The 19,029-nt window shown below is 42.6% G+C and overlaps 1 protein-coding gene across 1 annotated transcript in view; it reads right to left on the bottom strand.

Annotated features, from left to right (window-relative positions):
• The window catches only part of LOC124775647 (nephrin), a 169,895-nt gene that overhangs the window by 58,275 nt on the left and 92,591 nt on the right, over nucleotides 1–19,029 (bottom strand). The window contains exon 2 of the mRNA XM_047250475.1: nucleotides 12,065–12,244. Coding sequence (XP_047106431.1) covers nucleotides 12,065–12,244 — 180 coding nt within the window. The remainder of the gene's footprint in view (nucleotides 1–12,064; nucleotides 12,245–19,029) is intronic.

Raw genomic sequence — 19,029 nt, forward strand, 5'->3', positions numbered from 1 at the left:
CAAATCATCGATGTTGCACTTGAAACGCTCTCGGCTCTTAATACGTCATTTTAGTGATTTTCTCATGACAGGAAGTGTAAAGACTGCAGTCAGCTCATCTCAGACCATAATACAGAAATATTTGTGTTCCTTGTTACAGTCCTCTTAGATGTTTGGCGGTCCCCAATTCTCTCGACCCACTGTTGTTCATAACTGATGATATCTGGTTGTGATTCATGGAGCTCAGAAGCTGCTGCTGCTGCAGCCGATAGACATTTGCTCCAAATTGCTGCCCTGCAACTACCATCACGTAAAGAGTGAGAACATAGTTTTCCGTTATGCCCCACCTCCAGCTGGACAACTGCAGTACGGATTTTTAATACATGTTAGTGTGACGTATACTGCTCAATACACTCGTAAATTAACTTCATTTCAATGAGATTCTTGTGAGCATGTGACTGCGCCGTGGTATTATTAGGAGGAATATAAACGTGCACATGGACATGATCCTTCCCCTGCTTGATTTTTACTGTCCATTTTAACATGCTGATAGGCAACTGCTGTCTGTGTAGTCATTACAAGAAAGTCTCTCAAGTCTCTAATACACGTGGTATCCCAGGAGGAAAGGTCAGTATTCAGGGATATAACAGAATGTTCACGGATATGAGAAACGATCTTTCGAAGCAAAAACGTCTAGTACACATAGGCTGTAAAATGCATAACTTAAAAACCATGAGCACTTCTTCATCTTCGATACTGTGAAACAAATTTCTTCTGCTGCTAGCTCTTTGCTTTCCACATTTTTGGAGGTGGTAGTATTGTAAATAGGCTGTTTAGGTTTTTATGTTGGTAACGTCACGTAGCGCTCTGTATGAAAATCACTGGCTGTGCTGTGTGCAGTCTGTGGCTGATTGGCATTGTTGGAATATTCGCTATTGTAGTGTTGGGCAGCTGGATGTGAACAGCGCGTAGCGTTGCACAGTTGGAGGTGAGCCGCCAGCAGTGGGTTATGTGGGGAGAGTATATATATATATATATATATATATATATATATATATATATATATATATAGTAGTTAGTACCTTCAGTAGTTAGAATCTTTTATTCAGCTGGCAGTATTGGCGCACGCTGTATTGCAATAGTTTGAGTAACGAAGATTTTTGTGAGGCAAGTGATTCATGAAAGGTATAGGTTATTGTTAGTCAGGGCCATTGTTTTGTAGGGATTATTGAAAGTCAGACTGCGTTGCGCTAAAAACATTGTGTGTCAGTTTAGTGATGATCAGAATAAGTAAAGAGAGAGATGTCTGAGTACAGTCAGTTTTGCTCAGCTGTTTGAAAATCAAATAACGTAAGAGGTTTATCAGCACAGTAATTAATAAATTTTTCGAAGGGGACCTTTCAGTATGGACAAAAAAAGTCATTCCTAAATAGTGTTTGTTTTAAGATTCTTTCTAACAACTCAATGCAGCATGGCTCGTGACTTCCCGAGAGCCCCCACCCAGCTGGAAACGTTCGCGTGCCGTCCCGTCGCAGTCCAGAGAGGTGCATATTCACGGCAAGTTAGTTATAAGCAGCGGAAACGCACGGGCTGCCGCCACCGTTCCGCTGGCGTGGCTGCCCCGACACATTCCGCGCGTCGCAGCTATGTGCAGAATGTCATTTGACGACGGCTGCTCACAATCACAGCAAATAATTGAATTCTAGGGCTCGCCACCCGCAATTAATTTTACACGGCTCCGGTGACGTCGGAAAGCCACATAAATAGTTTCACTGCTCGCAATAAATTCGTACGCTTCGTACCACTGAACATTCCAATCTCCTCTTCTTTATTATACAATTTTATTTATACCGAAAGAATGACGACAGAAGTTAAATGAAAGACTTTTCATTCCACAGATAAATGTGCGTTGACTGTACTTGTTACTTCCATGATTGTATTTTGATGCTGAGAAACGATCTAGAAATTTTTAGACTAAACATCTGTAACTACCAACTGTGACGGTTTTTTGTTTTGCTGTGTTTGTGGAATGAAAGAAATAGCCATCTGTTTAGCGAATTTTGTATTAACTTCTTTAGTTGGCATTCGTACTTGTTGCTCACGTAGCTCCACCGGCAGAAGTCTTGCTTCGCACTGACGGTCCCGCCTCGTGGGCAGTTTTCACTTTAGCTATTCCCATATATTCAGACAGCTTTGCTTTATTTCAAGATTCTTCACCAGGGGACTGAGAAATGGGTAACGTTACATAGGTAACTGTGCGGCTGGACTGTCTAGATATATCTATGTATACTGCATGGAGAACACTCTCACCTACTGCGTCAGTAGCCTACCTGTGAGTTGAATGGAAATCGACTTAAATTTATTTATTTATTTACACGTGTCCAGAACATAATATATTAAATATGATTTATCATACATAGCATATCATACATAGCATATGACTTAAATTAGAAATATCGAAGGTGTAAATTCAATAGCTTTTGGAAAACGGGCTGAAATAGCTACGCGAATAACAACTCAACGTCATATGCATCCCATAATATGTTGTTATTAATCATAATACTGTTACAGTGCCGAGGCGTGCTCCAAATGCTGCGAGAGTCACTGAGATCAATAAGTCATAAAGCATTCTGAATATTCCTTACTGCCGCTCATAGTAGCCCTCACTTAACTAGAAGAGTATTTACGTTTGGTAGTACACTTTCATAAAGCTCGGATCATCGAGAGAAGCTGTTACGCACTGACTTGTACACTACGCTTTAAATCCAACCCAACCCAACTTACCACAGTAAGAAAATCTACATATTTAAACGTAATTACTTTGAAATATGATAGTTCTAAAATACTTGAACACAACTGAAAATTATTTTAGTAATGAAATTTTCCACCTGATCTGTCATTAAAAAGTGTATTTAAGATTGCGATTTGGGCTGTTGTGCATTTTTCAAGTAACAGCTGTAGCAACAGAAATTTCAAAAACATCAAAGCTATTTTAGCAGACATTCTATGCTCAAAAATTTGCACAAGTCAAATTATTTTTTTAAAGTTACAAAGTGGTATAGCTTTTAATATTAAATTTCGCGCTCACAAATTTTTTAGGAGTCAATGTATCCCTGACAATGAATAGGTCTTTTAGCTGTTACTTTAAAACGGGACACTAGCCGAAACTGTGCTCGTAATTAAATACACATCATAATAGTCCAAGCGGGTTATAAGAAATGAACATAGAAATACACACGCTAGTTGTAGACCTCGATACTCAGCACTAATGACCAGCGCTGCCTGTATCATACATCATGACCAACACCTTTCCCGTAATGGCTTAATTTGTTGCATTATGATTTTTTAATCAAAACATCTTGATATATTCGCTCGTGCGGTAGCGTTCTCGCTTCCCACGCCCGGGTTCCCGGGTTCGATTCCCGGCGGGGTCAGGGATTTTCTCTGCCTCGTGATGGCTGGGTGTTGTGTGCTGTCCTTAGGTTAGTTAGGTTTAAGTAGTTCTAAGTTCTAGGGGACTGATGACCATAGATGTTAAGTCCCATAGTGCTCAGGGCCCTTGATATATTCGCGTGTTTTTATTTGTTCGTATTAGAACCCATGTCATGTAATGCAATGCATCGTGTCACGTAAAGTAACAAGACACATGATGTCACGTCGTATTACATGACACATGTCATTCAACATGGCATTAGTCATGTCATGCAATATGTTACAACGTGTCATTAAGGTTTAGGATGCATGCATTCTCACTCTGGGATATTTCCTATTATAGATGCACCCACACTCAAGGATATTTCCTGTTGTAGATGGATCCCACTCTCTAGAAACAAATAAATTTGTGTCTATTTGTTCTTACATCATTCCCCGTACAAGTAACAGGAAGTGGGTATAAGAAAACTCGCTGCTTTGTGGAAGTGGGTTTAACTCGTAAAACACAGCGAATATGTCAAGATCCTTCATTTAAATTTATCTGAAGCTGCCAAGTAAGTCGAACAGCTAGTACTTCTTTTTTTCCATCCCTAACTCTGCTCAGGACATATTTGCCTTTTTTGGTGCTACGATAGGAGCGTTTTCAATTCTGCTTCCCAGATCTCACTCTGACATAATTTTGAAATTTTTGTTGACTGGGGACATGCCTGATCCAGTGTATGTTTTTATTATCTTTCGAACCATGTTGCTTATATTGTGGCAACGGCTAAACCTTTCACAAAACAACAGGACAGCAATTAATTACACGTATTTGTCTACCTTCCTACAAAATTTCTACCGTTTCGCACAAGTTTGAAACATAGAAGTGGTGCGCCCCAAAAACTCACAAAAACGTGTTTCTTGCACGTAAAATACGAATGAAGCTAGATTTTTGAAAGCGAGTTTTCAATTTTATCGCAGGAATGCATTTCTTATTTATTTAATTCACGTTAAACCGTTTCCGCGCGTTCAGTTCACGGATGAACGTATTTACGTGCTACATTTAACTTACATCGTACCACGACAACGGATGAACATTATTGGATAAGAAAAACTTCGCTTTGACTTTATCCATTTATCTACCTACTTGCGAAGTTTCGACCAATTCATAGAAGTTGAAACTATAGAAGCCGCGTGCTTGAAAAACTTCCCAGGAAAACATGTAAATTCGAAACGAACCAAGAATTTTTCAAGTTGTTAAAACTTATCAGACTAAGATCGGACACACCGGTGGACCAAATGTGAACCGTCAGCCTCGCTCCAGTCCGAAGTTTTCTACAAGTGACGTTTTGCACGTAAGATCCGAACTGTTTCGCATACAAATGGTGCCATTCGCTCAGCACTCATTTCATCCCATTTAAAATATTTTGCAAAATGAATTAATCGATTTGCACAATTTGTCTGAGCGCCAGCTCCGGTTCGTCGTTCAAACCTTGCTGTATATACTGTAACATAGCTACAGGAACACGGACGCCCGAATGGCTATACAAATGGCCGCTGGTCCGGGCTAAACCAAAAACTTTTATCCCATGTTCCTAGCTCAAACAGGAAGCCAGCATCAGCACCCTCCCTTTTCAGGCACATTTCACGCATATTTGTTAATTTTTTTTGTTTCTGGAAATTTGTGGTAAGTTCTTATGGGACCAAACTGCTGAGGTCATCGGTCCCTAAGCTTACACACTTCTTAATCTAACTTATTCTAAGGACGACACACACACCCATGGCCGAGGGAGGACTCGAACCTCTGACGGGGCCAGCCGCGCGTACCGTGACAAGACCACCTAGACCGCTCGGCTACTCCGCGCGGTATTTGTTACTGCGCGTATATGTACAGGGTATTCATTTTAACCGAAGACATTGAAATATCTCGAAAACTACATATAAGCTATAATTCCAGTTTCTTTGTCTCGGATGGGGACATCCAACGATATCACACCGAACCCGCCATGCCACCCCGTGCGTGGGTGGCGAGGCCAATTTTGAAATCTTCAATGGGAACCCCCATTTTTTATTGCGGATTGCGATTCTACGGTAAAATCTACATACGTTTTGTCTGAAGGATTGTCTTCGTTTTGCCACAGATGGCGCTGTAATCGGAGGAATAGAAATTCGTACACAAACGTAATTTACGACATGCTACTGAACGGCCCTTGAATATCCAGTGGGACGTGAGACCCCCACCTCCATGCTGCTAGGGTAGGACAGGCCAGTATTTGACAACTTCTAATTGAAAACTCTATTCGCAATTTAATAATTTTTTCATAATGTTGGGCCACAGTCATAATATATTTCTTTAAAGTCAGTATTTTAAATACGACAGTATGCCATCTTAGGCACGGTATAACATTAAAAAACTTGATAATGGCACTTTAAAACCGAAATCATGATCGTGTAAATGTAACACTGCAACTAAAAAACAGTCTAATGGAGGTACTGACTTTAAAGAAATCTACTCACAATGTTGTTTCCCTCCGACATATCGAACAGGGGACTATTCGACGCGCGACTGTGGCCGTGGCTCGAGACGAATCAGAGTAAGTGTTCAAACGAAGTACCACCAACTTCGATAGACTTAATGATCCCGTTTTCAAATGACCGTACACAGGACAGAAGCATATCTGCGGGAATGTCAGCACAGGCGTTTCTGCTGCAGTCGACCATGTCTTCACGGCCTATTGGCACTTGCTTGTACATCTTATCTTTTAAATATTCCCACAGAAAGAAATCCGGCGACCTAGCGGGCCAATTAACAAGTTCACCTCTGCCGATCCCCCAACCATGTGTAATCACGGTTTAATACGTCACGTGCTTCGACTGCGTAATGCGCTGGGCAACCACCATGCTGAAACCATGTACTCGTACGATGTCGAACTTCCAGGGCAACATACCTGCGAGTGTATGTGTTTGTGTGTGTGTGTACGCTTTTTTTTTTAAGGACCAAACAACAAGCTAATTTATTTCAGAATGCAATTCAAGTGGGTGCGGGAGGTAGCTTATGCTCTGCATAACTTATGAACAGGGCATTAGTTTCTTCATCAGAGTACGACTGTGATGAAATTGGAATTCATTTCTTTTAATCCAATGTCTAAAATGAGTAGGAGAAATACATTGACGAATCGAACCATTAGTTACAACTATTTGGGAAATATCATGAAAGAGTGAGAAATACAGTCGAATTCCGTCATCATTCATTTATCAACGAACTGATTCACATGATACGCGTCAGCCAGCTGCAGTTGTGCCAAGCTGGAAAAGTTGGGGCCTGTTCGATTTACTGGCGTGGCCGCAAAAAATCCGGACATGTCTGCTACTGGAAGGAGGCGGATCTCCTGTCGAATCCGGAGCCGCCGCTGCTGCTGCACTCAGCGAAGGCGTCGAATTGGGTCACAACAGCCCAAAGGGAAGGCAATCGCGCGTACTCGTCTCCCCTTTTTCCGGCTGCGGTGCAGGAAGGTGGGGACGCGCAATCGCAGACACAGCTGCCCGTGCTGTACTGTGCTGTGTATCGAGCACAGCGGCTAACCTTCACAGTTACTGGCTCTCTGCCACTGAGCTGGGTCAGAGTGTGCGACAGTTAGCTGCTGTCCGACACTGTCTGCTTCGTTTAATTTAGGGCAGATGTTGGTAGAAGCCGCGTGATGCAGTCTACGCCTAGCACTCCTGCGTGGAAGGCAAAGGAAGTGGGAAGGAGGATAAGGCTCTGATCCCTTGGGGTAGGAAAGTGACGGGGAAGGAAACTGGCCACGTATTTTTCATTGGACCCATCCGGACATTCATTTTAATCGCTTTAGGGACACCACGGGAAACTTAAATCTCTCGAGAGACTTAGTTCATGTTTGTATTCAACATCACTGATCTTCTTCTTGTTAGTGTTCTGCATGCATTCCTTTCCTCTCCGATTCTGTGGAGAACTTCCTCTTTTGTTACCTTATCAGTACACTTAATTTTCAACATTCGTCTGGAGCTCCACATCTCAAATGCTTCGAATCACTTTTGTTTCTACTTTGCCACAGTCCAGAAATACAACGCTATAATTAGTCTGCTGCCACTGTCGTATATAAAGCACAGGGATTGACACATACAGTGGCATACAGTCATTTTTCAGTACGTGAATGTGGAGGCATTTTCAACTTTAGAAGATGTCAAGTGACATATAGAGCTCTGCGATGTGGGCCTGTTACTGAACAATAATAACAAATTACAATAAATACCAATGGTTGCACCGTTCAGAAAGAAGGTGTGCACGCCATGAGGGCGAAAGGTAGATGCGCACTAGGTTAATGTAATCGATTTGTACTCGATACGTTCCACTGTCTTTCCAAGCTCGTGTCAGTGTTTCGGAATTTTGAGTCTGGCAAACGTTATCCTATATACTGAAATATTTAAGACAAGGCTACTTCAGTTAATTACGCAGCGATAAAAGCACAAGAAGAAGTAACGCGGGTAAAACACTTTTCTTGGTTTTCAAAGTATACTTGTTGCATTCTTAGATGCAGCTGTAGTAAGTAGCCAATATTCATTCGGTTTCGTAATGGCGGTAATATAATGTCGTTATCATTCGAGAAGAGGGAATTGTCAGACTGAACCAAGTTCCCTTTAAACGTAGAAGTTTATGATAATACCCGTTCTCATACGACACATCAGTTTTATTTATTATTCACTATTTATTTAATCGTTTGCAGCACTCGTGCACCTAACGTGAAGACAGAGATTTTGAAATTTCGCCAGCGTCCCTCAGCAGGCGAGTTGTGTGCTTGTAGTTCGGCGCACTAATCGAAAGCTGGCAAAGGCAGGCAAACAACTTCCCCAACAAGACGTTGATTGATTGCCCAAAACTTCCGAAAACTGTCAGCTTAACACATTAAAAGTTGCTGGAACACGGATCGTTATTTGAAAGGGTATCTCAGCGGCAATTTCCTGTAAATCAGAATTGCTCTAATTGACATCTAGTTCGTGAAGTAGCCAGTACGTGTTATTAGTATGAAGTTTTATACGTTTTGTGGCCGGCAACGTGTACAGTACTTGCAGTGGGGAATACTTCCGTTCCACGCCAAATCCAGGAAGAAAAACCATAAAAAAATGAAAGAAGTTCGGAAAGTGACGCTGCACGGCCTGCAGCAGCCACTGCTATACCCCGACGGAAGGAAATGCTATTTAAAAATAGAGTCGTTGCTGAACACTTTTTTCCTTCGTTTTTGTTATTTCTTTCCCTCGCCCATCAGTGCGAGGGTGGGCTAGCAGAAGTACCTGTAGACTGCTGCTATTCAGTCGAGTCTGTTTATAAAACATACAAACATAGTTTCTAAAAAACTAAAAAGTGTAAAATATTTACATGTTTCAAACATACTGGAACAGGCGGTTGGACATCGAAGATGTTAGGTAGACTACGTTGCCTTTTTCGAATACAGTCAGTCGACGATAGTCTTCATTTAAAAAGTGGAGCACTGCGTTTTACTGAAGTTATAGGTAATGGGCAGAAAATGAGGAGGGTTGTTGAAAAGAGTTTGTAGAAAAGAGGGTTGTTTGGATAAGATGTGCCGCGAAAGAGTTCCATAGGAGGACACCAAACTCATCGTTTGGAAAGAGAGGGAGGGAAGTAAGGATGAAGGCGAAGAGACGTACTGACGTGATGAGGGGAGTAGAATCCTTTTACAACTGGAAAGTGGGATAGAGCTCTGACTTCATAGCCAGGTAGGGGGAGGCGGATAACGTCTCGTTGGGATAAGATGTGGAGTGAGTGTAGTGTTGAGGTTGGGTTGGGTTGTTTTGGGGAAGGAGACTAGACAACGAGGTCATCGGTCTCATTGGATTAGGGAAGGATGGGGAAGGAAGTCGGCCGTGCCCTTTCAAAGGCGCAGTGGTTAGCCAACCGGACTCGCATTCGGGAGGAAGACGGTTCACTCCCGCGTCCGGCCATCCTGATTTAGGTTTTCCGTGATTTCCCTAAATCGCTCCAGGCAAATTCCGGGATGGTTCCTTTGAAAGGGCACGGCCGGCTTCCTTCCCTGTCCTTCCCTAATCCGATGAGACCGATGACCTCGCTGTTTGGTCTCCTCCCCGAAACAACCCAACCCAACCCACGCGGCCCTGGGCAAATAGATTTGGGTGGATTAAGGCTTTGTAGACAGTGGGTGTGATGAGGTTCCCCTGTTCGGCTTTTATTGGATGCTCAGGGCCGTGTCGTCTCTACTGAACATGAGATGTATAAACGCCACTCAGCTGGTAGCAGAGCGCCATAGGCCGTCGGCAGTGTATAAGATCAATAACTGGGTCCTTCCTGTCTTCCTTTAATTACAAACAGTGCCCTTCCTATTTTTTAAATATGTTTTATTGTTTTCACGGCTTCAGATCCTTGTATTGATATGTAACGGATGACTGATTCTTAGAAATTACTAGTGGCAGTAAATAAAATTGTGAAGAATTTGAAATCAAAAAATATCGGGTATAAATGCAAAGGTAGTTGAATAGATTCTAATGAAAGTAAGCATGTAGGCCTATTTCATTGTAATTTTTTTATACTTTGTCTTTTTCACATTTGAACATTTTCCAGCTTCTGCTCTGACGTATATAGGAAGCACGCATCTAGCGCAAGCAGCAGTGGAAATGTGCATCACTTGGTTTCCCTACACAATTCCCCGGTTTTTATTCTCTGATGCAGACGCAAACCGTTGTCCACTGAATCGTCTGCGATCGACACCGACAAAGGAACACTGCATATCTTGTGCGACTCGTGGCGCAGTCGTTAGCACAGTGAACTAGCATTCGGGAGGAAGAGGGTTCAAATCCGCTTCCAGCCTTCCTGATTTAGGTTTTCCGTGATTTCCCTAAGACGATCCAGGAAAATGCTGGAATGGTTCCTTTGAAACAGCACGGCCTATCTCCTTCCCCATACTTGCAACAATCCGAGCTTGTGTTCCGTCTCCAATGACCTCAATATCGACGACATCTTAAACTCTAATCTTCCTTCCTCGACTCGAGTGAGTCATTGACTCTACTCTGTCTCAATGTCAAATTAGAAATAATTCTCATAAACCGCTCTTACCTAAGTTTTTGGGAATTTTTCGTCGGCTGTAAGGCAAATTATGGAACTGGAAATGCCTTCGCAAACGTTCCCAAAGTGGTTTCCTACTAACCTACTACCAGCTATACAATATAACTTGCGAATTCCACTCTACGTATCCAGAGACTGTGAAAAATATATACTGAAAGACTGGAGGGACATCCGACACAAAATATAAAGAACACACCACAGCCCTGAAATATGGCAAAAACCACACAACATTTGCAGGTTATCTAAAAAAGGAATACCACAGACCAAGCAATATTGCAAAAGATACAACATCATAAGAATTAGTAAAGACGGACACCTACTCACCCTCCAAGAAAATTTCCACATGTTCAAAGCATTAACACAAAATAGATAGTTACTCAATGACTAAATAAATATTGGATACCACACACTATGTAAATAATTGAAAATATCGCTTGAAAAAGAAAAGAGTCTTTTCCATCCTTCACTCTCTCCCACCCCATCCCGTCCCCTGACTCCCCCAATTTCATTTCACTTTTTGCTCCTCACCTTTACCTCCTACTGACTCTCCATCACACAACTATGCACTTATGTCCACTCATCCTTGCTTCTCCCTCCCCTACCTATTTTGTTTTTTAAACCTCCATCACCGTTCCTTCAGAACTCTTACAAAATATGTAAGTACACAGCAACACAATTAAACAGAATAACTCACATGTAATTAAAAATAAAGAGTGTAGGTGAAAGACAAACTAGTGGCAATGTTATGTTGGCAACATTACAAAATACAATACACACATAGAAGTACAAAAGTAAACAGTAAACAGTAGTCTACGAACAAGTACGCTGCGTAATACGTAAGAAATGCATAGTTCTACAGAACAACGAAAAATTAGATTACAAGTATCAGTGTCTAATGAAGAAAGGCACCAATCACGTAGTAGCAGGCGGCATTCCTGATGTAGGCGAGAAACTAAGCAGAATTTACCGTCAGTAAAATCCAACAAATTGGTAACGAACTGTTTATCGATCTTAAAAACAAATCAAATTGTAAATATCTTTAATTACAGACCACTGATGATGCTTTACGCCAATAAAGGGAAACGTGTCTGGTGAGTAAAATACGCATTTTTTTTATTGTATCGACGGAACTAAAATACCCTCAGGAATTATAGAGTCATTTTCAACAAGAAAACTACAAGAATGAGTGTCTCTACGCAGAAAAAGGTATTTTATTAGCGCATCAGCAACTTTAACTTTGCTGGGCCTGCTGCATTTCACGTGGAGCAAATGACTGGACGATAGGCAACACACAGCGCATACGACCGCCGCAGGGCTCCTACTCCATGCCGCCTTTCATGTGCACAATCAGTCTCAAACCATGCGTGGCGTCACCGGGAAGCGTTAGTGAACATTTTGAGTGTAACAGAAATTGATCCCCACGATGTGATCTATCGCCCCTAGATGTTTGCCGCAGAGCCTTTGAAAGCCCTATACATTCACGACACAGAAGTACCTTTTCCCCGCGACATATGAAATGCAGGCGTTTCACCGGTGTGAGAGTGAAGGAGAGAGGGTACTCACAGATGACGGTGAGGCGGGCGTTGGCGCGGATGGCCTTGTGGAGGCGCGCCGGCCCCACCTGGCACTGGAACTCGGCGTCGTCGTCCAGCGTGGCGTTGCTGATCCGCAGGTTGAAGACGCCGGCGCGCGCGTCGCCCATCACCGAGTAGCGCGGGAAGCCCGGGATCACCGACGAGAAGCCTGCAACAGCGTCACCAACACACTCTCACTCTCCGCTACCAATCTCTATCATCGCGGTTGTTGTCAAGTGATACAATTCTAATTTACAGGCGTCTTACACATCTATAAATACAGTGAAACTTACAAATTCGGTCTAATTGGACTGAGTCCCAATCCGAATTACTGCAAGTCACAATCATAGAAATGTTTTCTAAACTAGTCATCCTAGACTGAAATTAGGAGTATGAACTGCCCTTCTTTGTAGCCTGTATATTGTCGGGAAATGGACTTCCAAAACAAGCAAGTTCCATCTGCGTTATAGATCTGTGCCAAAGACAAATTTCCCCTTTTAAAACAGGCTTTCACTCTTTACGAAACTGATCAACAGGTGCTATGTCTGCTCTTAAACTTCCACCATATATTTTTCTTTCAGAAATATAGTACCGATCGCCGAAAGAACAATCATTCAGTATTAGCCTTGAAACTTTTTGGGCTTAATTTATCAGCAAATCTTCCCCGTTGCAGCCGGCAGTTCGGCTGCTCTAACGGGAACTCCGGCACAGCGCTGTTGTTTCTACCAGGTGTACACAGACAGCACCGTCAATGGTGGCCAGCGTTGGTCCAGTAGGCGTTTCCCACCTACTTCGTCTTGTTTTAACTCAAAGTTCGAAGTTTTATTGCGATTCTTCTTAATGTCTTAAAAAGTCCACTTAGCAATGCCAAACTCTTGTCGTAACACTCTGGACAGAAGAACCGGCTAGGACTGTATTATATATTTTCATCTTATCTTCTAAATTTATATGTACTAGCTTCCAACTTCCCTCTTTTCCTTTTGCTAGCGTTTCTCCCGTCTAGCACGGGGTCAGCTCTGTCAGGATTCGCCAAATTTTATTTCATTATTTAACTTAGTGGGCGAATGCCTTCCTGAAACCACAATCGTCACGGTAACCTAGGAAGGAAGTCGTGTGCGCCACCTGTCTGTGAATCGCCGAAACTTTGAGGTACTGTAACTGTTTGTGCACCGTTTTCACTGAGGCGCTATTTAGAGACCAGCCCAGCATTTGCCTAAGCGAGCATAAAAAACGGCCTAGAAGCCATCCTCAGGCTGGCCAGTGTACCAGTCGACGGTCGTTAACACACCACGCGGATTCATTCTGGGTCCGTCTCACCCTCAGTTCCGAAACCTAGGTCCTGCGCGTTACGCAATACGAACAGGTTATAGTAACTCCCAATAATAATTTCTCTTACTGCGTTGTTCTGTACGGCACTTTAATACACTATTAAACGATCACAATGCTATTCATCATGTGGGCTTCAGCAAGCGAAATGAGTAAATACAAAGTTGTAAAGGGTTTCATGGCCACTTGTTGACAAATTGCAAGTTGGCTCCTGTCTCGGGTTCTTCGACCGACGTTTGTTTGAAGATTTTTCTGATTTGGCTGGCATTGTCAAAGCTTCACCCTCCACCACCAGCAATGGAGAGCGAAGCTTTGACAATGTCAGCCACTCGTGCTGGCGGAACGTCACGAAAACCTTCAAACAAACATCGGTCGAAGGACTGAGCAAGCTTTATATTTGCTGTGTGTCGGTGACCAACATTGATAAAAAAATTCTCCCACGGGTGAAGCCAATCAGAAGGGAAGGAATGCACCGAACATTTTACAAAGAATGGGCTTAGAGCAATTGATGCCCGACACTATCAGGCAAGGGTTCCATTTTGTGATAACAACTATCGTGAATTCCGAATTAGACAACTTCGAATTCCTGAGGATTTATAAAACCTATTTCTCTACCGCAAGGATAATACTCGACTTAATGCAAAGCTAAATCTCCTGGAAGTGTCCCAGCGTTGCTGTCCCCCTCTTTGTGTTGTGAAAGTATTTTCGCAGAAACGACTGTAACTGCGATAACAAACCGAATAAATCTAATTATTACTTTGGAACGAGTAGTCGGACAATACGTGACCTGTACACCAAAATAACCAGGAAATATCCCTGGACATCCTCCGAAATTCAGTCGCTGCAGTTCAGGTTGACCCTGTAGATGCAGAATGCGGACATTAATATACCATAAGTTATCATGTTCACGATTCCGCCATAGTACAACAATTATAGAGTACTCCTGGACTCCCGGTTTAGCGCAAAACTATTTCAGGAACAACCAATTATGTCACCTACCACAATCGCAGTGAGGTTCTAGCTCTTCCTTTTGAAAGTATTCAGGCTAAGTTTAGATTCACTATTGACCACTGATATTGCGACTTTTCGGAATACATGGCAGCTTCATTTGCACAAAACGTTATTTAATTCACAACAGTTTCAGGTCCTAGGCCATTCTCAAGTGATCACCAATGACCTAATACGACAGGAGTCTTGCTCAGTGTGTTCGAGCACTTAATGAACTCGGAACAATATTCCTGTTTATCATTTGAGAATGAATACCGTGCTCCAGGGTGTTTACTGTTCTCCAGTGTGGCTTAATATGTCACATGTGAGAAAAATCTATGTTCAGCTAAATGCAGCATTGAGGGCACTGACACGCTGCATCGGGTCTAGTGCTCTTCACTGCTTACCATATCTAAGCTACATTGCACCACCAGATGTTCGAAGACAGAATGCCCTTCCCAAGGTTTATGAAAAATTATTGAAAATTCCGCACCTTCCAATTCACTCTGATGTCGCTGCACGAGCCGATTGAAATCCAGGCAGTCACCCATCATATAGGCAGAATCGCTGCAAGCAGTGGATTTCAACACGATCAGAAACGTGCAACAGCATTGCCCACGAGAAATATAAGACGCTCATAAGAGCTGGTACAAGGCCAGTCGGCATGGGATTACCGCGGCGAGCTTGGAAGACAATTAACAAGTTTCGTACAGGCCATGGCATTTGTGCAGAAAGTTTTCACCGATCGGGATAGCTTCACGTTCTCAATGCCACTGTGACAATGAACGTAAGACCATCAAACACCTTGTAAGAAGCTGTAGGAGACGAGCTTATCGTGAAAATCTAGAAGATTTCTTTGAACTGAGAGAGACAACCCTTGAAGGATTACAGTCCTATATATTTTTACAGTTCGTGTATGTTAGTCGCACTTTAATTTATATTGTCATGTGTTAAATAAATAAATAATTTGATAATGTCATAAGTACCTGACATTTCAGTTTTGCACGAGATGATCTTTAAAATGTCTGAATGTCTGTGTAAGCGTATTGTGTATCAGTTTTGTGATTTTAGACGTACTGCTGTAGGATGCAGTTTCGGGCATTTTACGTTAAATTGTTTACATGTGGTTAGGTGTAATGCACTATCGGAATCCATTGGCTCTAACTATTTCTGTAGCTTCCATGTTTTAACATGCTAAACATTGTAATGTACTCTACATCTGTTTTTGTTGTATTGTTACTGAACTGCCACCTGATGGCAGCTTCAGTGAATCAAACGTCGGTGCAAACAGTACTGGCCAATCTGCCTGTTGCTTTCCGCTGGATAGCTTCTCCCGATACTGTCAACAGGCAAGATGGCTCCTTACGTTGCCTCATGTCATTATGATATGGTACATGGCGTATACAGAAACTACAATTTCTGAGATACGTGTATTCTAAAAATCTCTCAGTACATAACTTTTTACAGATAATTGTGGCTCACTTCTGTATGTTCTAGTCGATTTTAACTTACACTTTCGAATTGTAATTGTGATTGTGACAAAGCGTCTCGCTTTCATAGTCGATACAGAGACTGCTTTCTGTTACGTAGTATGTGCCATTCCAACTAATATGGAACCATTAATTTAGTCTGCTCTTTACGTTATGAATACTGGCCTTTAGCCTTCTCTATACTTTTAAGATTGGAAGATGGCTATTTAGCATTGTGTTCTTCCTTGTGATCCTGGAAAATTAAGTTTTCCAAAAGCCGCAACATTAAATCTGAGAATGGCCTATGGCCTGATACCGCTTGTGGTACGAAATATATTTTTTTTTGCACACGGTGCCGTTATTTATTCCAACTACTAATAACCTTAAACGTTTCAAGAGCTTAGAGAGGGGACTTAGAAGATCAAGTTGTACGTAGGAACCCATGTCCGGAAACGTCACCCAACGACGATACAAAGCGTCAAAGTTATAGGCGCCGGCGCCTATAAATGTATATACGTACAAGATAATTCCGTGTTTCTAGGATGATGGAGAAGGATAAACGTATCAGTTTGAGGTAAGAGTCCCTCTACCGGAAATGACTGAGTCGAAAGTCATAAGCGAAAACCGCTCTGATACCTTTGACACTGGAATACACCTATCGGCACTACTGTCGCTAAGACTGTAGGGCAGGCAACTTTCAGAGGTGGTAGTATGGATCAAAACAAGAAGAAACGTCGAGTAAACATGTGCCCTAAAATGCATACCTTAACAGCTATGAGCACTTGCTCAACAGAGATGTGTTTCACGGTAGCGAAGATGAATAAGTAAATATAGCTCCTCAAGTACGCATTTACTGTACATTTTTTCCTTTCTTGGTCCATACTTCCACTTCTGAAACTTGATTACTCTACAATCTTAGCGACAGTTGTACCGGTAGGTGTATTCCTGACTTTCGACTCGTTCGCTTCTGGTACGGGGAACCTTACCTCAAATTGATACGTTTATTCTTCTCAGTCATCCTAGAAAGTTTGTAACATCATCACGAACTCACCATGTATATAAGAGGGCGAATCAAATGAAAACCTTAAATTTGTAATAACAGATCGGAATTTCGCGCCGTTATCCTCTAAGTCGGTAAGCGTGCTACAAACAGCGTGCAGAATGGCCTGTAGGTGGTAGCATAGTGCAGATGCACACATACCAACGCAATATCGGTATACAGATGGCCGTCCCACTTGCGATTTGCACCATGGAAGAACAGCGTTTTGTTATTCGATTTTTTTCGTAGTGAAGGTGTGAAACCTATTGAAATTCATCGACGAATGAACGTTCAGTACGGTGATGCATGTTTGTCACAGCAGCAAGTCTACGAACGGAGTAGGAAGTTCGCAAATGGTGTGACTTCAGTGGAAGATGCTCCTCGTCCAGGTAAGGCACAACGAGTTGTGACTCCACAGAACATTGCAGCAGTTGAAGCCATAGCGAAGGAAAACCGCCGAGTGACACTGAATGACATTGCAGCATGTTTACTGATTAGTCATGGGTCAGCACACCACATTGTGCATGATGTGCTCCAGTTTTACAAAGTGTCTGCTAGATGGGTGCCACGGCAGCTGAATCCTGAAATGAAAGAACGACGTGTTGATGCTTGTGAAGAACTTCTTCGGCGCTTTGAACGAGAAGGTGATGGCATCTTTGCAGGAATCGTTACTGGGGACGAAAACTGGGTTCACCTCCACCAACCGGAAACGAAGAGAGCGAGCAAGGAATTGCGCCATTCCTCATCACCAAAACAAAAGAAATTTCGAACAGAACCATCAGCAGGGTAGGTTGTGCTGACTCTCTGTTGGGACGAAAAAGGCGTCATTTTGGAGCATTACATGCCTAGAGGGACCACTGTCACCAGTGCATCATACACAGATCTTCTAAAAAATCATCTTCAGCATGCAATCAAATCAAAGCGACGTGGATTGCTGTCAGCAGGTGTCCTTTTGCAACATGACAATGCAAGGCCCCACGCTGCCCGTACAACAGTTGCAACAATCACAGACCTGCATTTTGAGTGTCTTCCTCATCCACCATACTCACCAGACCTTGCCCCGAGTGATTTCCATATGTTTGGACCACTCAGAGACGCAATGGGAGGAAAAAAGTTCCGTTCTGATGAAGAGGTACGCCACGCGGTGCATGGGTGGTTGCGCGGACTACCAAAAGAATTTTCTTCTAAAGGAATATAAGCACTTTGTAAGCGCTGGAGGACTTGCATTCAGCGTGGGGGAGATTATGTTGAAAAGTGATACAGCTTTGTACCACTTCTGCACACTCAATAATATTTAAAAAAAGTATTTAAGGTTTTCATTTGACTCACTCTCATACATACACTTGCAGGCACCGGCGCCTATAACTATGACGCTCTGCAGCGTCGTTGGATGACGTTTCTGTACATGGCTTCCTACGTAAAACGATCTACTAAGCCCCCTGTACAACCTCTAGAAGTGCGTAACATGAATTGAGAAACAGCACCATTATATAGGGTGTTACAAAAAGGTACGGCCAAATTTTCAGGAAACATTCCCCACACACAAATAAAGAAAAGATGTTATGTGGACATGTGTCCGAAAACGCTTAATTTCCATGTTAGAGCTCATTTTAGTTTCGTCCAACTACGCTCAATGGAGCACGTTAATATGATTTCATATGGGAGACTTACAAGTACGACACAACATGTGGTTCATGCAGGATGGAGCTCCTGCACATTTCAGTCGAAGTGTTCGTACGCTTCTCAACAACATATTCGGTGACCGATGGATTGGTAGAGGCAGACCAATTCCACGGCCTCCACGCTCTCCTGACCTCAACCCTCTTGACTTTCATTTATGGGGGCATTCGAAAGCTCTTGTCTACGCAACCCCGGTACCAAATCTAGAGACTCTTCGTGCTCGTATTGTGGACGGCTGTGGTACAATACGCCATTCTCCAGGGCTGCATCAGTGCATCAGGGATTCCATGCGACGGAGTGTGGATGCATGTATCCTCGCTAACGGAGGACATTTTGAACATTTCCTGTAACAAAGTGTTTGAAGTCACGCTGGTACGTTCTGTTGCTGTGTGTTTCCATCCCATGATTAATGTGATTTGAAAAGAAGTAATAAAATGAGCTCTAACATGGAAA

This window comes from Schistocerca piceifrons, chromosome 2, assembly GCF_021461385.2.
Source record: "Schistocerca piceifrons isolate TAMUIC-IGC-003096 chromosome 2, iqSchPice1.1, whole genome shotgun sequence".
Lineage (NCBI taxonomy): Eukaryota > Metazoa > Arthropoda > Insecta > Orthoptera > Acrididae > Schistocerca > Schistocerca piceifrons.